General features: G+C 43.1%; 1 protein-coding gene across 6 annotated transcripts in view; it reads left to right on the top strand.

Annotated features, from left to right (window-relative positions):
- LOC125464301 (probable E3 ubiquitin-protein ligase HECTD4) overlaps positions 1–18,378 on the top strand; it is a 284,911-nt gene that overhangs the window by 141,659 nt on the left and 124,874 nt on the right. For all 6 annotated transcript variants that reach the window (XM_059654988.1, XM_059654987.1, XM_059654990.1 and 3 more), the window contains 2 exons: positions 14,376–14,500; positions 17,155–17,308. In XM_059654988.1, coding sequence (XP_059510971.1) covers positions 14,376–14,500; positions 17,155–17,308 — 279 coding nt within the window. The remainder of the gene's footprint in view (positions 1–14,375; positions 14,501–17,154; positions 17,309–18,378) is intronic.

Raw genomic sequence — 18,378 nt, 5'->3', positions numbered from 1 at the left:
ACTTTGAATTATATTGTTGATCCTTCAATGAGTTTAAAAACCTGGAACCTCCTTTCTAACAACACTCTGGTGTGTCAGTGCCAAATAACCTTCAGTAGTTCAAGAAAGTGGCTCACCATCACCTTCTGAAGTGAACTCAGAAATGGATGGCCTTATCAGTGACACTCAGGCCCTATGGAAGATAAAATCAACTTATAATGTAAGAGTTTGAAAGATGAACCCCAAGTCTGCTCACACTTAATTAAGCCATAGCATGGAACTTTTTCTTTAATGGCCATAACTTATTCTGAAGATGACAATGACATGTTAAAAGCTCATAATTAGGAAAATTAGAATTATTAAGCATGTAGTCTGTTTCTAGGTCCATGGAGAGGTTTACATTGGCTCATTATTGCTTAGCTTTTACATAGACATCAATGACGTTTCTATCAACTATTGACAAATTTTAATTGAAATATAAAATTTGACAAGTGCAGTTGTCCCTTTTGGCGTTCATTCTTACAACTTGAAGCAATCTCTGTTTATCGGTTTAGGGTGGGCAATAGCCTAGTGGTATTTTTGCTAGACTATTAATCCAGAAACCCACCTGATGCTCTGGGGACCCGGGTTTGAATTCCGTCATGGCAGATGGTGGAATTGGGATTCAAGTAAATGTCTGGAATTAAGAACTTAACTGATCACCATGAAATCATTGCCAACTGTTGGAAAAACCCATCTGGTCCACTGATGTTCTACAGGGGAGGAAATCTGCCACCTTCACCTGATCTGGCCTACATGTGACTCCAGGCCCACGGCAATGCGGTTGACTCTCAACTGCCCTGTGAAATGGCCTAGCAAGCCACTCAGTTGTACCAATCACTGCAAAGACTCAAAGAAATGGAACTGGACCGATCATCCGGCATTGATCTAGGCACCTGAAAGGACAACAGCAGAAACAGCCCTGTCGACCACACAAAGTCCTCCTCACGAACATCTGGGGATAGTGCCAAAATTGGGAGAGCTGTCTCACAGACTAGTCAAGCAACAGCCTGACATAGTCATAGTCACAGAATCATACCTTATAAACCATGTCCCAGGCACCACCACCACCATCCCTGAATGTGTCCTGTCCCACCAGCAGGACAGATTCAGCAGAGGGTGTGGCACAGTGATTATTAATCGCGCGGGTGCTGCTATCAGAGCCCTCAACATTAACTCCAGACCCCATGAAGTCTCATGGCTTCGAGTTAAACATGGGTAAGGAATTTCCATGCTGATTACCACATACTGTCCTCCCTGAGCTGATAAATCAGTGTTCCTCAATGTTGAACAACAATTAAAGGAAGCACAGAGGATGGCAAGGGCACAAAATGTACTCTGGGTGGGGGATTTCAGTGAAACTACCAAGAGTGGTACGGTAGCAGTACTACTAATCATGCTGGTCAGATCCTAAACGGACATATCTGCCAGACTGGATCTGCAGCAGTTGGTGAGGGAACCATCAGGAGGGAAAAACATACTTGACCTCATCCTTACTAATTTACCAGCTGCGGTTGCATCTGTCCGTGACAGAATCGCTAACAGTGACCATTGCACAGTCCTTGTGGAGACGAAGTTCTGCCTTCACATTCATAGCAACCTCCATCGTGTTGTGTGGCCCTATCACCGTGCTAAATGGGACAGACTTCACACAGATCTAACAACTCAAGACTGGGCGTCTATGAGGTGCTGTGGGCCATCATCATTAGCAGCAGAATTGTACTCCAGCACAATCTGCAACCTCATGGCCATGCATATCCCCCATTCAACCATTACCATCAAGCCAGGAGATGATCCCTGGCTCAATGAAGAGTGCAGGAGGACATGCCAGGAGCAGCACCACGCATAACTGAAGATGAGCTATCAACCTGGTCAAGCGACCAAACAAGACTATTTGCACGCCTAACAGCGAAAGCAGAAATTGATAGAGCTAATTGATCTCGCAACCAACGGATCAGACCTAAGCTCTGCAATCTTGCCACATCCAGTCATGAATGGTGGAGGACAATTAAAACAACTCACTGGAGGAGGGGGCTCCATAAATATCCCCATCCTCACTGGAAGAGCCCAGCACATCAGTGCAAAAGATGAGACTGAAACATTTGCAGCAATCTTCAACCAGAAGTGCTGAGTGGATGATTCATCTCGGCCGCCTCCAGTGGCCCCAGCATTATAGATGCTGGCCTTCAGCCGAGTCTGTTCACTCCACGTGATATCGAACAGTTGGAGACATTGGATACTGCAAAGGCTTCTGGCCCTAACATCATTCCAGCAATAGTACTGAAGACTTGTGCTCCAGAACTTGCTGCTCCCCTAGCCAGTACAGTTACAACACTGATATCTACCCGATTTTAATGTGGAAAATTGCTCAAGTATGTCCTGTATACACAAAACAAGACAAATCCAACCCGGCCAATTACTGCCCCATCTGTCTACTCTCGATCATCAGTAAAGTGATGGAAGGTGTCATCAACAGTGCATGCTCATTGATGCCCGTTTTGGGTTCTGCCAGGGCCACTCGGCTCCTGATCTCATTACAGCCTTGGTTCAAACGTTTGCAAAAGAGCTGAATTCCAGAAGTGAGGTGAGTGACAGCCCTTGTATCAAGGCTGCATGTGACTGAGTGTGGTACCAAGGAGCCCTAGCAAAAGTGGAATCAATGGGTATCAGGGCAAACTGTCCAGTGGTTGGAGTCATAGCTGACACAGAAGATGATGGTTGTGGTTGTGGGAGGTCAATCATCTCAGCTCCAGGACACCTCTGTAGGAGTTCCTCAGGGTAGTGTCCCATGCCCAGCCATCTTCAGCTGCATCATCAGTGCTTCATGCTCAATGTTTCATCACCTTCCCTCCATCATAAGGTCAGAAGTGGGGGTGTTCGCCAATGATTGCATGATGTTCAACATCTTTCGTGATTCCTCAGGTAGTGAAGCAGTCCTTCTTCACATACAAGAAGATCTAGACAATACCCAGGCTCGGGCTGACAAGTGGCAAGTGATATTCGTGCCACACAAATGCCAGACTATGACCATCCCCAATAAGAGAGAATCTAATCACCAATCCTGGTCATTCAACAGTGTTACCATCACTGAATCCCCCACGATCAACATCCTGGGGGTTACCGTTGACCAGAAACTCAGCTGGACTCGCCCATTAACACAGTGGCTACAAGAGCAGGCCAGAAGCTAGGAACGCTGCAGCAAGTAACTCACCTCCTGACTCCTCGAAGCCTGCCCGCCATCTACGAGGCACAGATCAGTGGTGTGATGGAATACTCCCCACTTGCCTGGATGAGTGCAGCCCCAAGAACACTCAAGAAGCTTGAGACTGTCCAGGACAAAGCATCCCGCTTGATTGGCACTACCTCCACAAGCATCCACCCCCTCCAACACCAATGCTCAGTAGCAGCAGTGTGTACTATCTATAAGACGCACTGCAGAAATTCACCAAAGATCCTCAAACAGCACCTTTGAAACACACGATCACTTCCATCTAGAAGGACCAGGGCATCAGACATATGGGAACACCACCACCTCCAAGTCACTCACCATCCTGACTTGGAAATATATTACCGTTACTTTGCAGTTGCCATGTCAAAATCCTGGAATTCCCTCCCTAATAAGGTCAACCCACAACAGAAAGACTGCAGCGGTTCAAGAAGGCAGTTCACCACCAACTTCTCGAGGGCAACTAGGGATGGGCAAGAAATGCTGGCCAGCTAGCGACACCCACACCCCACAAATAAATAGGGAAGCCAAATCTGAATATGATATTGCACCCTTAATTACAGACTTGAAAATTTTCATCACAAAATGCTAAGCTAACTGCTAAAATTAACTTGGCTATTTGAAATGTATTGTTAATCTTTATAGATACTAACTGACCTGCAATTACTGTTTTTATTTAAATTCAAGCAATTATGTCTTTTTATTGACTGACTTTGTCAAACTCAATATGCAATGGAAAGTTGAGCGTATTTTTTTAAACTGTTGTGAACGAGCCCCCCATCAAACCTTTTCTCAAGCTGCTTTACGTTTTGCACAAAATTTTTCCACATATCATTGCCAATTAATTTTAATTGAAGTAATTTCAAAAGTCCTACAAGTGCATCTTGTTTTATGAGCAAGATTACAGACACAGAACGTTTAGGGCAAGAGTGATCCACCATAATTTTTATTGTGCAATTTTAAATGGGGATGGTGATGATTTTAGATAGTTGTCCTCTTTTCACCTTCCATTGTTACGTGAAAATGCGGTATAACTTGTGAAAGTATTCAAAACTTGATGTTCACTGAGAGCAATTATGCAGTAATTGTGCTGCTGCTCTGCTTTCTGTTTTGTAATATGTTGTGATTTGTTCAAAATATCTGTGTAATCAGACTAAGTTAAAACAGTTTAAAATTCACTTTTAAATTGCTCTCAAGTCAAAATGGTTGGATTTTAAAGTCCTTTTGCTTTGGGCAAAATGAAAGAACTTTTCATGTCCGCATTCCACGTTATTTATGACAGATTCAAATTCAAAGTTCAAACGTACAGATTTGTACCTACTTTCCTTGTATTGCAGCAATTTATATGTGGCTGGAAAAATAATCTAGCCGACCTTTTTGAACAGAATTTTTGCGTTTTCATTCAGGCATTAATGTGTTAATATTTCAGTAATGCGTTTAAATTTTTATTACACTTCTGTTCACTACTAAGTGCTGCTGTGGGAGATTGTGGTTAGTGTGCAGCAGAGCTGCTGAATTGTCAGAAATTTAAACTGTCAGCCTCACACTGCCTCATCTACTACGTTTAACTATTTGTTGAATTTTATCCGAGACTTGCTGCCCTGCATGTGAATACCACAACATCAATTAATATTGTAGTTGGTTGCTGAAAAGTGCAACAAATTTGTGGAAATAAGAATATCCCATTTAAAACAAACGTAAAAGTTCTAGCTAGGTTGTGCAGGACCTTTTCTAATCAAAAAAAATCCGTTACACGTTGCAGTCTTCCACAGGGATCAGTGCTGGATCATCTTTTGTTTGTCACTTATAGAACATAGAAAAGTACAGCACAGTGCAGGCCCTTCGGCCCACAATGTTGTGCCGTGGAATAATCCAAATCCAAAAATAAAATAAGCTAACCTACGTTCCCCTCAATTCACTGCCGTCCATGTGCATGTCCAGCAGTCGCTTAAATGTCGCTAATGACTCTGCTTCCATGACTGCCACTGGCAAAGTATTCCATGCGCTCACAACTCTCTGGGTGAAGAGCCTCCCTCTGACGTCTCCTCTATACCTTCCTCCTAACACCTTAAAACTATGACCCCTCGTGGCAGCCAATCCTGCCCTGGGGAAAAGTCTCTGGCTGTCGACACTATCCATGCCTCTCATTACCTTGTACACCTCGATCAGGTCACCTCTCTTCCTCCTTCTCTCCCAGAGAGAAAAGTCCGAGCTCAGTCAACCTCTCCTCTTAAGACAAGCCCTCTAGTCCAGGCAGCATCCTGGTAAACCTCCTTTGCACCCTCTCCAAAGCCTCCACATCTTTCCTATAATAGGGCAACCAGAACTGGACACAATATTCCAAGTGTGGTCTCACCAGGGTTTTGTAGAGCTGCAGCATTACCTCGTAGCTCTTAAACCCGATCCCCCTGCTAATGAAAGCCAAAACACCATATGCTTTCTTAACAATCTTATCCACTTGGGTGGCAACTTTGAGGGAGCTAGCACTTGAACACCAAGATCCCGCTGTTCCTCCACATTGTCGAGAATCCTGCCTTTAATCTTATGTTCACCATTTAAGTTCGACCTTCCAAAATGCGTCACTTCGCATTTATCTAGGTTGAACTCCATCTGCCATTTCTCAGCCCAGCTCTGCATTCTGTCAATGTCTCGCTGAAGCCTGCAATAGCCCTCGATACTATCAACGGCACTTCCAACCTTTGTGTCATCAGCAAACATACTAACCCACCCTTCAATCTCCTCAACCAAGTCATTTACAAACTAGAAACAGCAGAGGCACAAGACCAGCCCTGCGGGACACCACTCAGCACTGACCTCCAGGCAGAATACTTACCATCTACAACCGCTCTCTGCCTCCTGTCAGCCAACCAATTCTGGATCCAGACAGCCAAATCACCCTGTATCCCATAGCTCCTGACTTAATGAATGAGCCTGCCGTGGGGAACCTTATCAAATGCCTTGCTGAAGTCCGTGTACACCACATCCACTGCTCGACCCTTGTCAACCTGTCTCGTGACTTCCTCAAAGAACTCAATAAGATTTGTAAGGCATGACCTGCCCCCCTCAAAGCCATGCTGACTCCCTTTAGTCATGCTATGCTTTTCCAAATAGTCATAAATCCTATCCCTCAGAATTCTTTCCAAAACCTTGCTGACCACAGACGTAAGACTGACTGACTGGTCTGTAATTTCTAGGGATTTCCCTATTCCCTTTCTTGAATTTGCCTCCCTCCAATCTTAGGGTACGACTCATGTGGAGAGTGAGGAAGCAAAGATCTTCGGCTTAGCAACCTCCTTTCTCGCTTCCCGGAGCAACCTAGGATAAATCTGGTCTGGCCCTGGGGACTTATCCATCTTATTTATGTAAATGATTTGGATGAGAATGTAGAAGGCATGGTTAGTAAGTTTCTGAATAACACCAAAATTGTGGTATAGTGGACAGTGAAGATGGTTATCCAGGATTAGAAAGAGATCTTGATCGATTGGATCAGTGGGCTGAGGAGTAGCAGGTGGCATTTAATTTGGATAGATGCGAAGTTATTGCATTTCGATAAAACAAATAAGGTCATGATTTATACAATTAATGCTAGGGCCTTGGGTAGTATTGTGGAACAGACACCTCGCGGTTCACATACATAATTCTTTAAAGTTTGTGCACATCTTAAATGACACTATCGTGTTTGCTTTACCACATCCGATGGCAACACAATCCAGGCAACCACCATCTTCTCCGTAAAGAACTTTACATGCATATCTCGCTTAAACTTTTCCCCTCTCACCTAGAAATCATGACCCCTCGTAATTGAGTCCCCCACTCTGGGGGGGGGAAAAAGCTTCTTGCTACCCACCCTGTTTATGCCTCTCAGGATTTTGTAGGTCTCGATCAGGTTCCCTCTGTCTGTCTAATATAAATAATCCTAACTTAGTCAACAATCTCTTTATGGCCAGCACCCTCCATACCGGCAACATCCTGGTGAACCTCCTCTGCACTGTCTCCAAAGCATCTATTTCCTTTTGGTAATGTGGCGACCAGAACTGTACACAGTATTCCAAATGTTGTTGAACCAAAGTCCTACAACTGTAACATGACCTTCCAACTCGTGCACTCAATACCCCAGCGGATGAATGAAAGCATGCCGTAGGCCGCCTTGACCACTCTCTTGACCTGCGTTGCCACCTTCAGGGTATAATGGACCTGAACACCCAGATCTGTCTGCATCAGTTTTTCCCACGGCTTTTCCATTTACCGTATAGTTCACTCTTGATTTGGATCTTCCAAAATGCGTCACCTTGCATTTGCCTGGATTGAACTCCATCTGCCATTTCTCTGCCCAACTCTCCAATCTATCTATATTCTACTGCATTCCCTGGCAGTGCCTTCACTGTCTGCTACTGCACCAGTCTTAGTGTCATCTGCAACCTTGCTAATCAGACCATCTATACCTTCCTCTAGATCATCTATGTATATCACAAACAACGGTGGTCCCAACATGGATTCCTGTGGAACACCATAGGTCACAGTTCTCCATTTTGACAAACTCCCTTCTACTATAACTCTGTCTCCTGTTGTCCAGCCCAGTTTTCTATCCATCTATCTAGCACACCCTGGGCTCCATGCAACCTCACTTTCTCCATCAGCCTATTATGGGGAACCTTATCAAACACCTTAGTGAAGTCCATGTATATGACATCCACTGCCCTTCCCTCATCAATCAATTTTGTCACTTCCTCAAAGAATTCTATCAAGTTGGTAAGACATGACCTTCCCTGCACAAAACCATGCTGCCTATCACTAATAAATCCATTTTATTCAAAATGTAATAAGATCCTATCCCTCAGTATCTTCTCCAGCAGCTTCCCCACCACTGACGTCAGGCTCGCAGGTCTATGATTACCTGGATTATTCTTGCTACCCTTCTTAAACAAGGAGACAGCATAAGCAATTCTCCAGTCCTCCAGGACCTCACCTGTGCTCAAGGATGCTTCAAAGATATCTGTTAAGGCCCCAACTATTTTCCCCCTTCACTTCCCTCAGTAACTTGGGATAGATCCCATTCGGACCTGGGGACTCGTCCACCCTGATGCCTTTTTTACAATACCCAATACCCCACCCCCCCCCCCCCCGCCCACCATGCTGACTTGACCGAGAGTAATCAAACATCTATCCCTAACCTCATCATCCATCATGCCTCTCTCCTCAGTGAATACTGACGCAAAGCACTCATTAAGAATCTCACTCATTTTCTCTGACTCCTCATATAACTTCCCTCCTTTGCCCTTGAGTGGGGCAACCCTTTCTCCAGTTACCCTCTTGCTCCTTATGTATGAATAAAAGGCTTTGGGATTTTCCTTAACCCTGTTTGCTGAAGATATTTCATGACCCCTTTTAGCCCTCTTAATTCCTCGTTTCGGATTGGTCCGACTTACCCGATATTCTTCCAAAGCTTCATCTGTTTTCGTTCCCTAGACCTTTATGTATGCTCCCTTCTTCCTCTTTGCTAGTCTCTCAATTTCACCTGTCATCCATGGTTCCCTAATCTTGCCCTTTCTATCACTCATTTTCACAGGGACATGTCTGTCCTGTACTCTAGTCAACCTCTCTTTAAAAGTCTCCCACATATTAAATGTCGATTTACTCTCAAACAGCTGCACCCAATCCACATTCCCCAGCTCCTGCCGAATTTTGCTATAGTTGGCCTTCTCCCAGTTCAGCACTCTTCCTTTAGGACCACTCTTGTCTTTTTCCATCAGTATTCTAAAACTTATGGAATTGTGATCACTGTTCCCAAAGTAAACCCCTGCTGAAACTTCAACCACCTGTCTGGGCTTATTCCCCAACACCAGTCCAGTATGGCACCTTCCTGAGTTGGACTACTAACGTACTGCTCTAGAAAACCCTTGTGGATGCTCCTTACAAATTCTTCTCCATTAAACCCCTAACACTGAGTGAATTCCAGTCAATTTTGGGAAAATTAAAATCTCCCAGCACCACCCCCCTGTTGCTTCTACATCTTTCCATAATCTCTCTGCATATTTGTTTCTCTATATCATGCTCGCTGTTGGGAGGCCTGTAGTACAGTCCCAACATTGTTAGCGCACCTTTCCTATCTGAGCTCTGCCCATATTGCCCTGCTGCTCGAGTCCTCTATACTGTCCTCCTTCAGCACAGCTGATATCCTCTTTGACCAGTAATGCAACTCCTCCACCCCTTTCTATCTCCCTCTCTGTCATGCCTGAAGCATCTAATATCCTGGGATATTTAGTTGCCAATCTTGCCCTTCCCTCAACCAAGTCGCAGTAATAGCAAGAACATCATACTGTCAGGTACTAATCCGAGCCCTAAGTTCATCTACCTTACCTACTATACATCTCACATCAAAACAAATGCACCTCAGACCACCTGTCCCTCTGCATTCATCTGCTCTCTGCCCACTCTTCCCCTTAGCCACACTGATTTCATTATCTAGTTCCTTACAGGCTTTAGTTACAACTTCCTTACTGTCCACTAACCACCTCATTTGGTTCCCATTCCCCCTACCACATTAATTTAAACCCTCCCCAACAGCGTTAGCAAAAGCTGCCCCAAATGACATTACACCTGGGCAGGACTGGAACCAGACTGTCCGATTTGTAATGGTTCCACCTCCCCCAGAACCAGTCCCAATGTCCCAAAAATCTGAGCTCCTCCCTTCAGCCGTGTCCCAGAGCATAACATGGGTCTGGGATCTCCTGCCATTTTTACTCTTAAGCTTGGCTTGGTCCTACTATAATATCAAATACTAGATAAGTGAAATGAAAAAAAATTGTACCAAATCACTCTACTTACCAGCACCCTTTTTTTTTTAAAAAGAAAAACACTTACCTCATCAACACAGCAGAGTCTCTTTTTTTGGTCAGAAGTGGAGGGCAGGTGGGAGACACAACACGCGTAATGTCTCTGGTTTAGCCACTGCTCATATATATCAGTTCACTCTCATTCTGAGAACACCATGCGACTGCTCCCACTCAGCTCCGCTGCCAAAATGAAGAACTCGCTTCCCTAGTCCTTCCTGTCACTGCTCCCACAGCTGCTGCAAAAAAAAATGAAGGGTGCCTGGACCGCGTTGCCGGTAGAGGAGGGCACGATAGCGTCCTTCAAGATGTACCTAGACAGATAGATGACTGACTGGGCAGGGAGCAGAGAGATACAGGTCCTTGGAAAATAGGCGATGGCTTTAGATTAGAGAACCTGGATCAGCACAGGCTTGGAGAGCTGAAGGGCCTGTTCCTGTGTTGTAATTTTCTCTGTTCTATGTAGACAGACTTTTCGTATGCTTGCTTTCATTGCTCAAACCTTTTAGTATAGGAGTTGGAATTCCATGTTGAGATTGTACAGGATGTTGGTGAGACCTCTTCTGGAGTACTGTGTCTACATAGGAAGGAGATTATCAAGCTGGACAGCATTTGGAAAAGATTTACCAGAATGTTGCTGCAATAGAGTGTTTGACTTGTCTGGAGAGGCTGTATAGGCTGGGACTTTGTTGTACTGGAGTGTAGGAGGTTGAGGAGTACCTTCTAGAGGTTTTTGAAGTCATGAAGGGCATCGATAAGGTGAATGGCAGGTGCCTTTTCAATAGGGTGGGGAGTTCAAGATTAGGGGTATATTTTTAAGGTGAGAGGAGAAGAATTGAAAAAGACGTGAAGGGCAACTGCTTTACACAGTGAGTGGTTCATGTGTGGAGTGAACTTCCAGAGGAACTGGTGGATGCGTTGGAAAAGTACGTGAACAAGAAAGGTTTGTCGGGATAATGGCCAAGCAATAAGCAGCTAGAACCAGTTTAGTTTGAGATTCTGGTGGGCGTAGTCAGTCCGAAGGATGTATTTCCGTGTTGTATAACTCTATCGTTTGGAATGCTTTGCTTGGTGAAATTTCTATACTGGTGACTGAAATAAATTTTCGCAAAATAAAATCAAAAATTGAAAAAGAAATATGGTAACTTTCTACTCTCATCTTGCCCCCAGCTTTTCCTGCTCAAACACCACAATCACCCACCCCCCCAACCCCCGCTTGAGCGCACCTGCTCTCGCAACATATCCAGTTCCCTGATAGGATCCTTCTTGCATTGATTCCCTAGTTCACAGCCTCTACTATTCCTTGATCATGTACATTCTCCCAGTCTCTGATTTTTACCTTCACCTGACTGGCCGTGCGCTCTCACTGTCAATACATTTGACTGACCACCTCACCGTTGCCTAGACACGCATGCTGTCACCTGCTCTTCCTTTCTTGCTTGCACTCACATATGGGTTCCACCTGTTACCAGACATCATGAGGGCTCTGAAAAGGAGCAGGAGGAGGCAGAAATAACTTCGTTTTTCAAGTTAGACTGTGATAGGGAGGTTCTGGCAGAGGCTATGAACTAATCGTTCGATAAGGTTCCCCACAGTAAGCTATTGTACAAAATGCGGAGGAATGGAATTGTGGGAGATCTAGCAGTTTGGATCGGAAATTGGCTTGCTGAAAGAAGACAGAGGGTGGTAGTTGATGGGAAATGTTCAACCTGGAGACCAGTTACTAGTGGTGTACCGCAAGGGTCGGTGTTGGGTCCACTGCTGTTTGTCATTTTTGTAAATGACCTGGATGAGGGCGTAGAAGGATGGGTTAGTAAATTTGCAGATGACACTAAGGTTGGTGGAGTTGTGGATAGTGACGAAGGATGCTGTAGGTTGCAGAGAGACATAAATAAGCTGCAGAGCTGGGCGGAGAGGTGGCAAATGGAGTTTAATGCAGACAAGTGTGAGGTGATGCACTTTGGTAGGAGTAACCAGAAGGCAAAGTACTGGGCTAATGGTAAGATTCTTGGTAGTGTAGATGAGCAGAGAGATCTCTGTGTCCATGTACACAGATCCCTGAAAGTTGCCACCCAGGTTGACAGGGCTGTTAAGGCATACAGTGTTTTAGCTTTTATTAATAGAGGGATCGAGTTCCGGAACCAAGAGGTTATGCTACAGCTGTACAAAACTCTGGTGCAGCTGCACTTGGAGTATTGTGTACGGTTCTGGTCACCGCATTATAAGAAGGATGTGGAAGCTTAGGAAAGGGTGCAGCGGAGATTTACTAGGATGTTGCCTGGTATGGAGGGAAGGTCTTACGAGGAAAGGCTGAGGGACTTGAGGCTGTTTTCATTAAAGAGAAGAAGGTTGAGAGGTGACTTAATTGAAACATATAAAATAATCAGAGGGTTAGATCAGGTGGATAGGGAGAGCCTTTTTCCTAGGATGGTGACGGCGAGCACGAGGGGGCATAGCTTTAAATTGAGGGGTGAAAGATATAGGACAGATGTCAGAGGTAGTTTCTTTACTCAGAGTAGTAAGGGAATTGAATGCTTTGCCTGCAACAGTAGTAGATTCGCCAACATTAGGTACATTTAAGTCGTGATTGGATAAGCATATGGATGTACATGGAATAGTGTAGGTTAGATGGGCTTGAGATCGGTATGACGGGTCGGCACAACATCGAGGGCCGAAGGGCCTGTACTGTGCTGTAATGTTCTATGTTGTAAAGGAATGGCAGTGACAGTGAGGGCTATTGACTGACAGAAGCTGCAAATGAGTCACCTGCATGTGGGTGAGTCAAGCCACGAATGAGAGGATTGGCAACAAATGAGAGGGACTCTGGTGCTGATCAGGTCACATCCTGCATTCTTAATGATGTACAGGCATATGGGCCCCAGGACCTAACCAACTGACATTACAACAGAACAGATTAAATTGGGAACTTACTGAAGTTTTTTTTTTCAGTTAAAGCAAGCATATGTTGATAGATGAAAATGTTACATTAAGAATGTGGTAAGTATGATAATAAAGACTATCATGCCAAAGTTTTTAGGAAGCATTACCCACGTGGTGTCTGTCTGAACATTCCTGTATGCTGTCCATAAAATGCTGCCTGAGGAATTTAACTGTGATCTCTGCGTAGAAGGTTCAAAGTCAAATACTTTTCATATTTTGCCCCCTCAACCAGCTAGAGCATTTAGTAGGTGCCTGTGTGCAGGCCATGAGGGAGTGGAGAAAAATAGCTGAGTGGATGAAAGAAGAAACAAAACAGTATCTGAATTTTTTAATGAATTTTTGTCTTTTTGGTGACTCAGAGCTCACTGCTGTTTTTAACTTCCAGTTCCTGAATGCATTCAGTCTTGCTGGGTTGATATTGTATGGCTGTCATAATCTCTCTAGTATATTTTGTATAAGGCAGTTAGGATCAGAAAGAGGTAACTGACATCATGAGATGGACTTTGCTCATCAGGGTATGAAGTCCTGTTTCTGAGAGGTGTTAACCAGTTCCCCAAAAATTTCTGGAGTGCTTTAGTCCTTTGTGCTTGTTAACGTTGTCATGAGAGCATAGTCAGTGCAATTTGAACTTGCACTTATTTGAGTCACGTGTTCACAAGAGACAGTCATGTAATTTTCGTGTAACGTGATCAATCTATTTTCTGTTCATTAGGATTGAAACCATCTTCTGCTTAAGATGACATGTGGACATCCTTCCCCACAAAATATCAATAGCCTAGACTAATACCAGTGAGAAGGATTGGTGGCAGTGAGTCTATCCTAGCGATACCAGATATTGTATGAGTATCTTAGCCAAGATGTCTTCAATTGTAACTTGAAATCGTGTTAACAGACTGTTCAATCTTCTAGGAGCAAGGCAGCCTAAACCATATGTACCTTCTTTAAGCCACTTATGTGCTGTCACTAACTAATTGAGAACATTAGGAATCTACCTAATGTTTCATATTCCTCATATGAAGAATATTTAGTGCTGACTGCCATCTCATGAAATCCATTAATAAAGCACACATTGAATATTGAAATCTCTATAGCTGTATGGCTCTGAGTCACAGCAGACAACTCAGCTGACAGAGTTAGCAAAATTCAGTTTTCTTAAATTTCTTTTAAGATTCAGCTGCTCTATTTTTGCTGTTTTGCATCTTTTATTTTTACTTCCAACTGATGGGAGTGAAATTCTGATTTATTCCACAGACTTTGTTGCTTTTGAACTTGAATTGCAGTTGCCCTGTTGCTTCCTTTTGTAGCAAGTACAGCTATAGTTATACATCCGAAGTGACTCATCTGCTTTCTTTTATTTGCAGGAACTCCAGACCAGTATCTTAGCACTAGCCACCAAAATCCTAGGAGGATGTGATGAAGTACTTGAAAAACTCCAGCACGTCACCACATCTGTTATTAACAGTGAAATGGCTGACAAAGAGCATAGGTCAGTACAGCTATCATTTTAACCTGACTTGTGTATTTCATGACTATATGGGGTATGTTTTTGTTGCTTCCCCACGTCCCTTTTCCAAAAGCCTTATCTCAGTGGCTTAGCTTGTTAACAATTGTCTGATCCTACATCTATTTGAATCAAGCAACACTGCCATCTTTTATATATGTATTCACGCATGTCAAAGTTAGTACTGCACATAAGTTGCACCAAATGATGCAAGATCTTGTCTGTGGTTGGGACGATGGTCTTTCAGCCCCTGCCTACATTCTGATCTTGGTTTATTTACTTTCCTAATTGAATGGTTGCCTTTTTGAGCAAAATACTGTTTTTAATGATAGCCATTGGTGATATTGAGTTTAATTTAAATGCATTATTAACTGTCCCATTGCATTTATGGCTAATTTGGTTACTCCTGTAGATTTGTTAATTAGTAGGGCCCTCTGGTGGAGATGTATGTTTGATTAAATTTAATGGTAAATTGGTTTGTGGCATCATTGCTCATCAGCTTAGGCTGTTGTGTACATTGATAACTGACGTGAAGTTAATGTTAATTTGTAGTTTTGTGCAACTAGTTTAGATTTTTAAATTACAGATGTGAATGTTTTGTGCAGAAACTAGAATAGTAGATCTATTGGTTGGGTGGCAACTTGCAAAGAAAACAGACGGAGTTTTATTATCATTATTAGTTCATTTGAACCCAAATTATGAACAGAAGTAGTCATTCAAACCTTTGGTCCAGCTCCATTATTCAATAAGGTCATGAATTTTTCTTCTAAATCTCCGATTCCCATCTACTTTATTTAATGTTTGTTTTGCCTGACAAAAATTTATCTATTTTGCCTTAAGCATATTCAGTGATCTGCCTCCACCACTTTCCAGTACTCTAACTGAAGCATAATATCTGTAATTTTAATGTTTAATTCCTCTTGTAAAAAGAATGGCTACCACTAACAGCCTTAATTACTTGCTTTATTTGCATTCAAATGTTTTGTGACTTGTGCAGTTGAACATGAAGATTCTAGTGCATTTCAGAAAGGTCAGAGCTTGGCAGGAAGGGACAGCGGGAATGAATCTAAGACTCTATCAATCAAGACTAGTTGATATCAAAATAACAAAAAGATGAAACTTAAGACTCTATCTGAATACATCTAGCATTCCTAATAAATAAATTAACGGCATACTTTTGAAGTATGATCTGATAGCATGGAACAAGTTTCCAGTCTGCTTCTGATTACCTTGAAGATAAAGATATCTCAATGAGTGCATTTAGCTGTTTCAGATTGCTTTAGCATTAGCAGCACAAGTGGCATTAACCACTGATAGGATGCTGCTTTTCACACATAATTAACATGAGTTTTGTTGAATGATACCAGGGGTATAGGCATATGTCCCAAAGATTAAATCAAACAACATACAGGGCACTTATCTTTATCAGTGAGGCATAGATTATAAGAGCGAGGAATCTTACACTGTAGCTGTACAGAAGTTTGGTTAGGCCACAGCTGGAATACTGTGTGCAGTTTTGGTTGCCACACTAGGAATCATTTGATTGCACTGGCAGGGTTACAGGGGAGATTTACCAGAATGTTGCCTGGGATGGAGAAGTTTAGCTATAAAAAGAGGCTTGATATGCTCAGGTTGTTTGTGAAGGTTGAGAGAGGGACCTAATGGAGGTGTATAAGATTGAGGGGTGTCAACAAGGTGAATGGAAAGGTGTTCTCCTTGAAGGGTGAATAATAAGGGGGCACACTTTTAAGATGAAAGGCAGGAAGTTTAGAGGGTATGTTGAGGAAAAGAGTTTTCACCTAGCAGGCAGTGGGGTCTCTAGAATGCACTGCCTGGGAGGGCACTTGAGGCAGGTAACCTCACAATTTTCGAAATGTAATTAGATTAACACTTGCAATAGCATAATATTCAAGACTATGGGCCATGCACTGACACATAGGGCTGGTAGGTTGAGCATAGTTTTGGTGGTTTGACTGGGCTGGAGGACCTTCTCTGTACTGGTATGATTCTGTGGAAGGCCAAGAGGTGAACTGTTTGGGATGAATATATGGAAAACCTCTTTTTACATAACAGGAATGCTGAGAGTAAGGAAGTGCAATCATAGCTTTTAAACTATTAAAAGGAAATCAAGGAAAAAGTTCAGAAATGTGGATTGATAGCTGCAAAGTCAATTAAAATCTTTATAAAGATGCCTTAGATTAGCTATTCAGGCATGTAGAGAAAAGGATTCTTGCTATTAGCAAGATTGCTGCCTCTGATATCAAAAATAGAGGTGCTGATTCAATGGGTGAGCAGTCGACTGCCATTACTATGCATGGAATATTGTGTTATTAACCGATTAAAATGAAGTGAATCAGGATGCTGGTTAATCCTCAGGAGCAACTCCTCTTAACCTCACTTGACCTTCCCTAATCCTGGAACACTGGTTGATATCTGTTTCATGACGCTGAGAACTAGTTTAATCAACATAGAAATCTGATCTCTCAAAGAGCCAATACAGCTGTGTTGGATTTCTTGGCCCCGCAGCTGGTCCTGCGCACAGTTTGTTCCTTTTGTGGGTGCACTTGCCCGTGCTCTTGCAAAATTCTGATATTGTTCAATTTGGTTATGAATGAGCTATGTCATATTCTTCACTGCAGGCTGAAAGGTTTGGAACAGATTACTAAGGCCACGATGTTGGGTCATTTGCTGCCAGTACTCCTGACCTCTCTGATGCACCCAAACTTGCAGACCCTGGTCATGGCAGATGCACTCATGCCACAGCTCGTTCAACTGGTTCTCTACACTAGCCAGGTAAAAAAAGACGCTCTTTGAAAGTTTCTTCTGTTTTGAAATCTACATTTATGATGACCATGTATTTGAACTTTAAAGTAAATGTGCATAGCTCTTGAAAAATAATTCTAATGTCCAGTTGCTTTTTTAAAGCCACTGCTTTTTATGTTTAGTAATTTGTTGGTTTGCCTCCATTTTATGTTGTTTCCTGTCTCCTTCCAGACCTGTTATGCATACCTTTTGTTCAACAGAAGTAAATCAGGCTAAGTTGAATAATTTATAATCCGCATTCCTTCTGGGATGGAACAAAATAGTTAGAGAAGCACCGTGACCACCACTTTAATTTCTCCCTCATTGGTATAAGGAAATTTCATTTGTCCTTCGCTCTTTACACAATTGCAGAAGGATAACGACAACCAGCAGCACTGTTTCATGGTATTTTTTTTCTTGCCTTTTGCATGTTTTCTTCCAGCTTCCATCATTTCTTGTGCTAATATTCCGCATTATGACTAGTAAATTATTCACGTTCAAGCCTTCGAGATGAATCATGGGCAGGTATTTGTCCCACCCTCAGCTGATGCCTGTGCAAATAGATTTATATGGTATGTGCAGTAATCAGGAGTGGAGATCTGTGGCCAAGATTACCTATATTTCTACTTTGTGACACAAGCTAAGCTGCTCTTTAACTGAAGGTGGTACCTTTGAGGAAGCTGTGGCTCACTAACTACCCCAAAGTTGCTGAGTTACAAAGGCACTTTTATAATTAGAAAATGAAGATTGGATGGAAGCATTTAATTAATGTACACTTCTGAATGTTCACTGATAAATTGTCTTAAATTGAACTTGTATACACAACCTGCATATCTGCTATGTGGTATACTGTATCTGCTGTTCCCGTTGTGGCCTCCTCTACATCGGGGAAACCAAACAGAGGCTTGAGGACCGCTGTGCGGAACACCTATGCTCGGTTCGCACTAAACTGCACCTCCCAGTCGTGAACCATTTCAAACCCCCCCACCCCCCCCAAAATTCCTCAGACGACTTGTCCATCCTGGGCCTCCTGCAGTGTCACAATGATGTCACCTGAAGGT

This window comes from Stegostoma tigrinum, chromosome 26 (assembly GCF_030684315.1).
Source record: "Stegostoma tigrinum isolate sSteTig4 chromosome 26, sSteTig4.hap1, whole genome shotgun sequence".
NCBI classification, from domain to species: domain Eukaryota; kingdom Metazoa; phylum Chordata; class Chondrichthyes; order Orectolobiformes; family Stegostomatidae; genus Stegostoma; species Stegostoma tigrinum.
The sequence above is the reverse complement of the archived record's forward strand: the minus strand, read 5'-3'. Positions and strand labels throughout refer to the sequence as shown.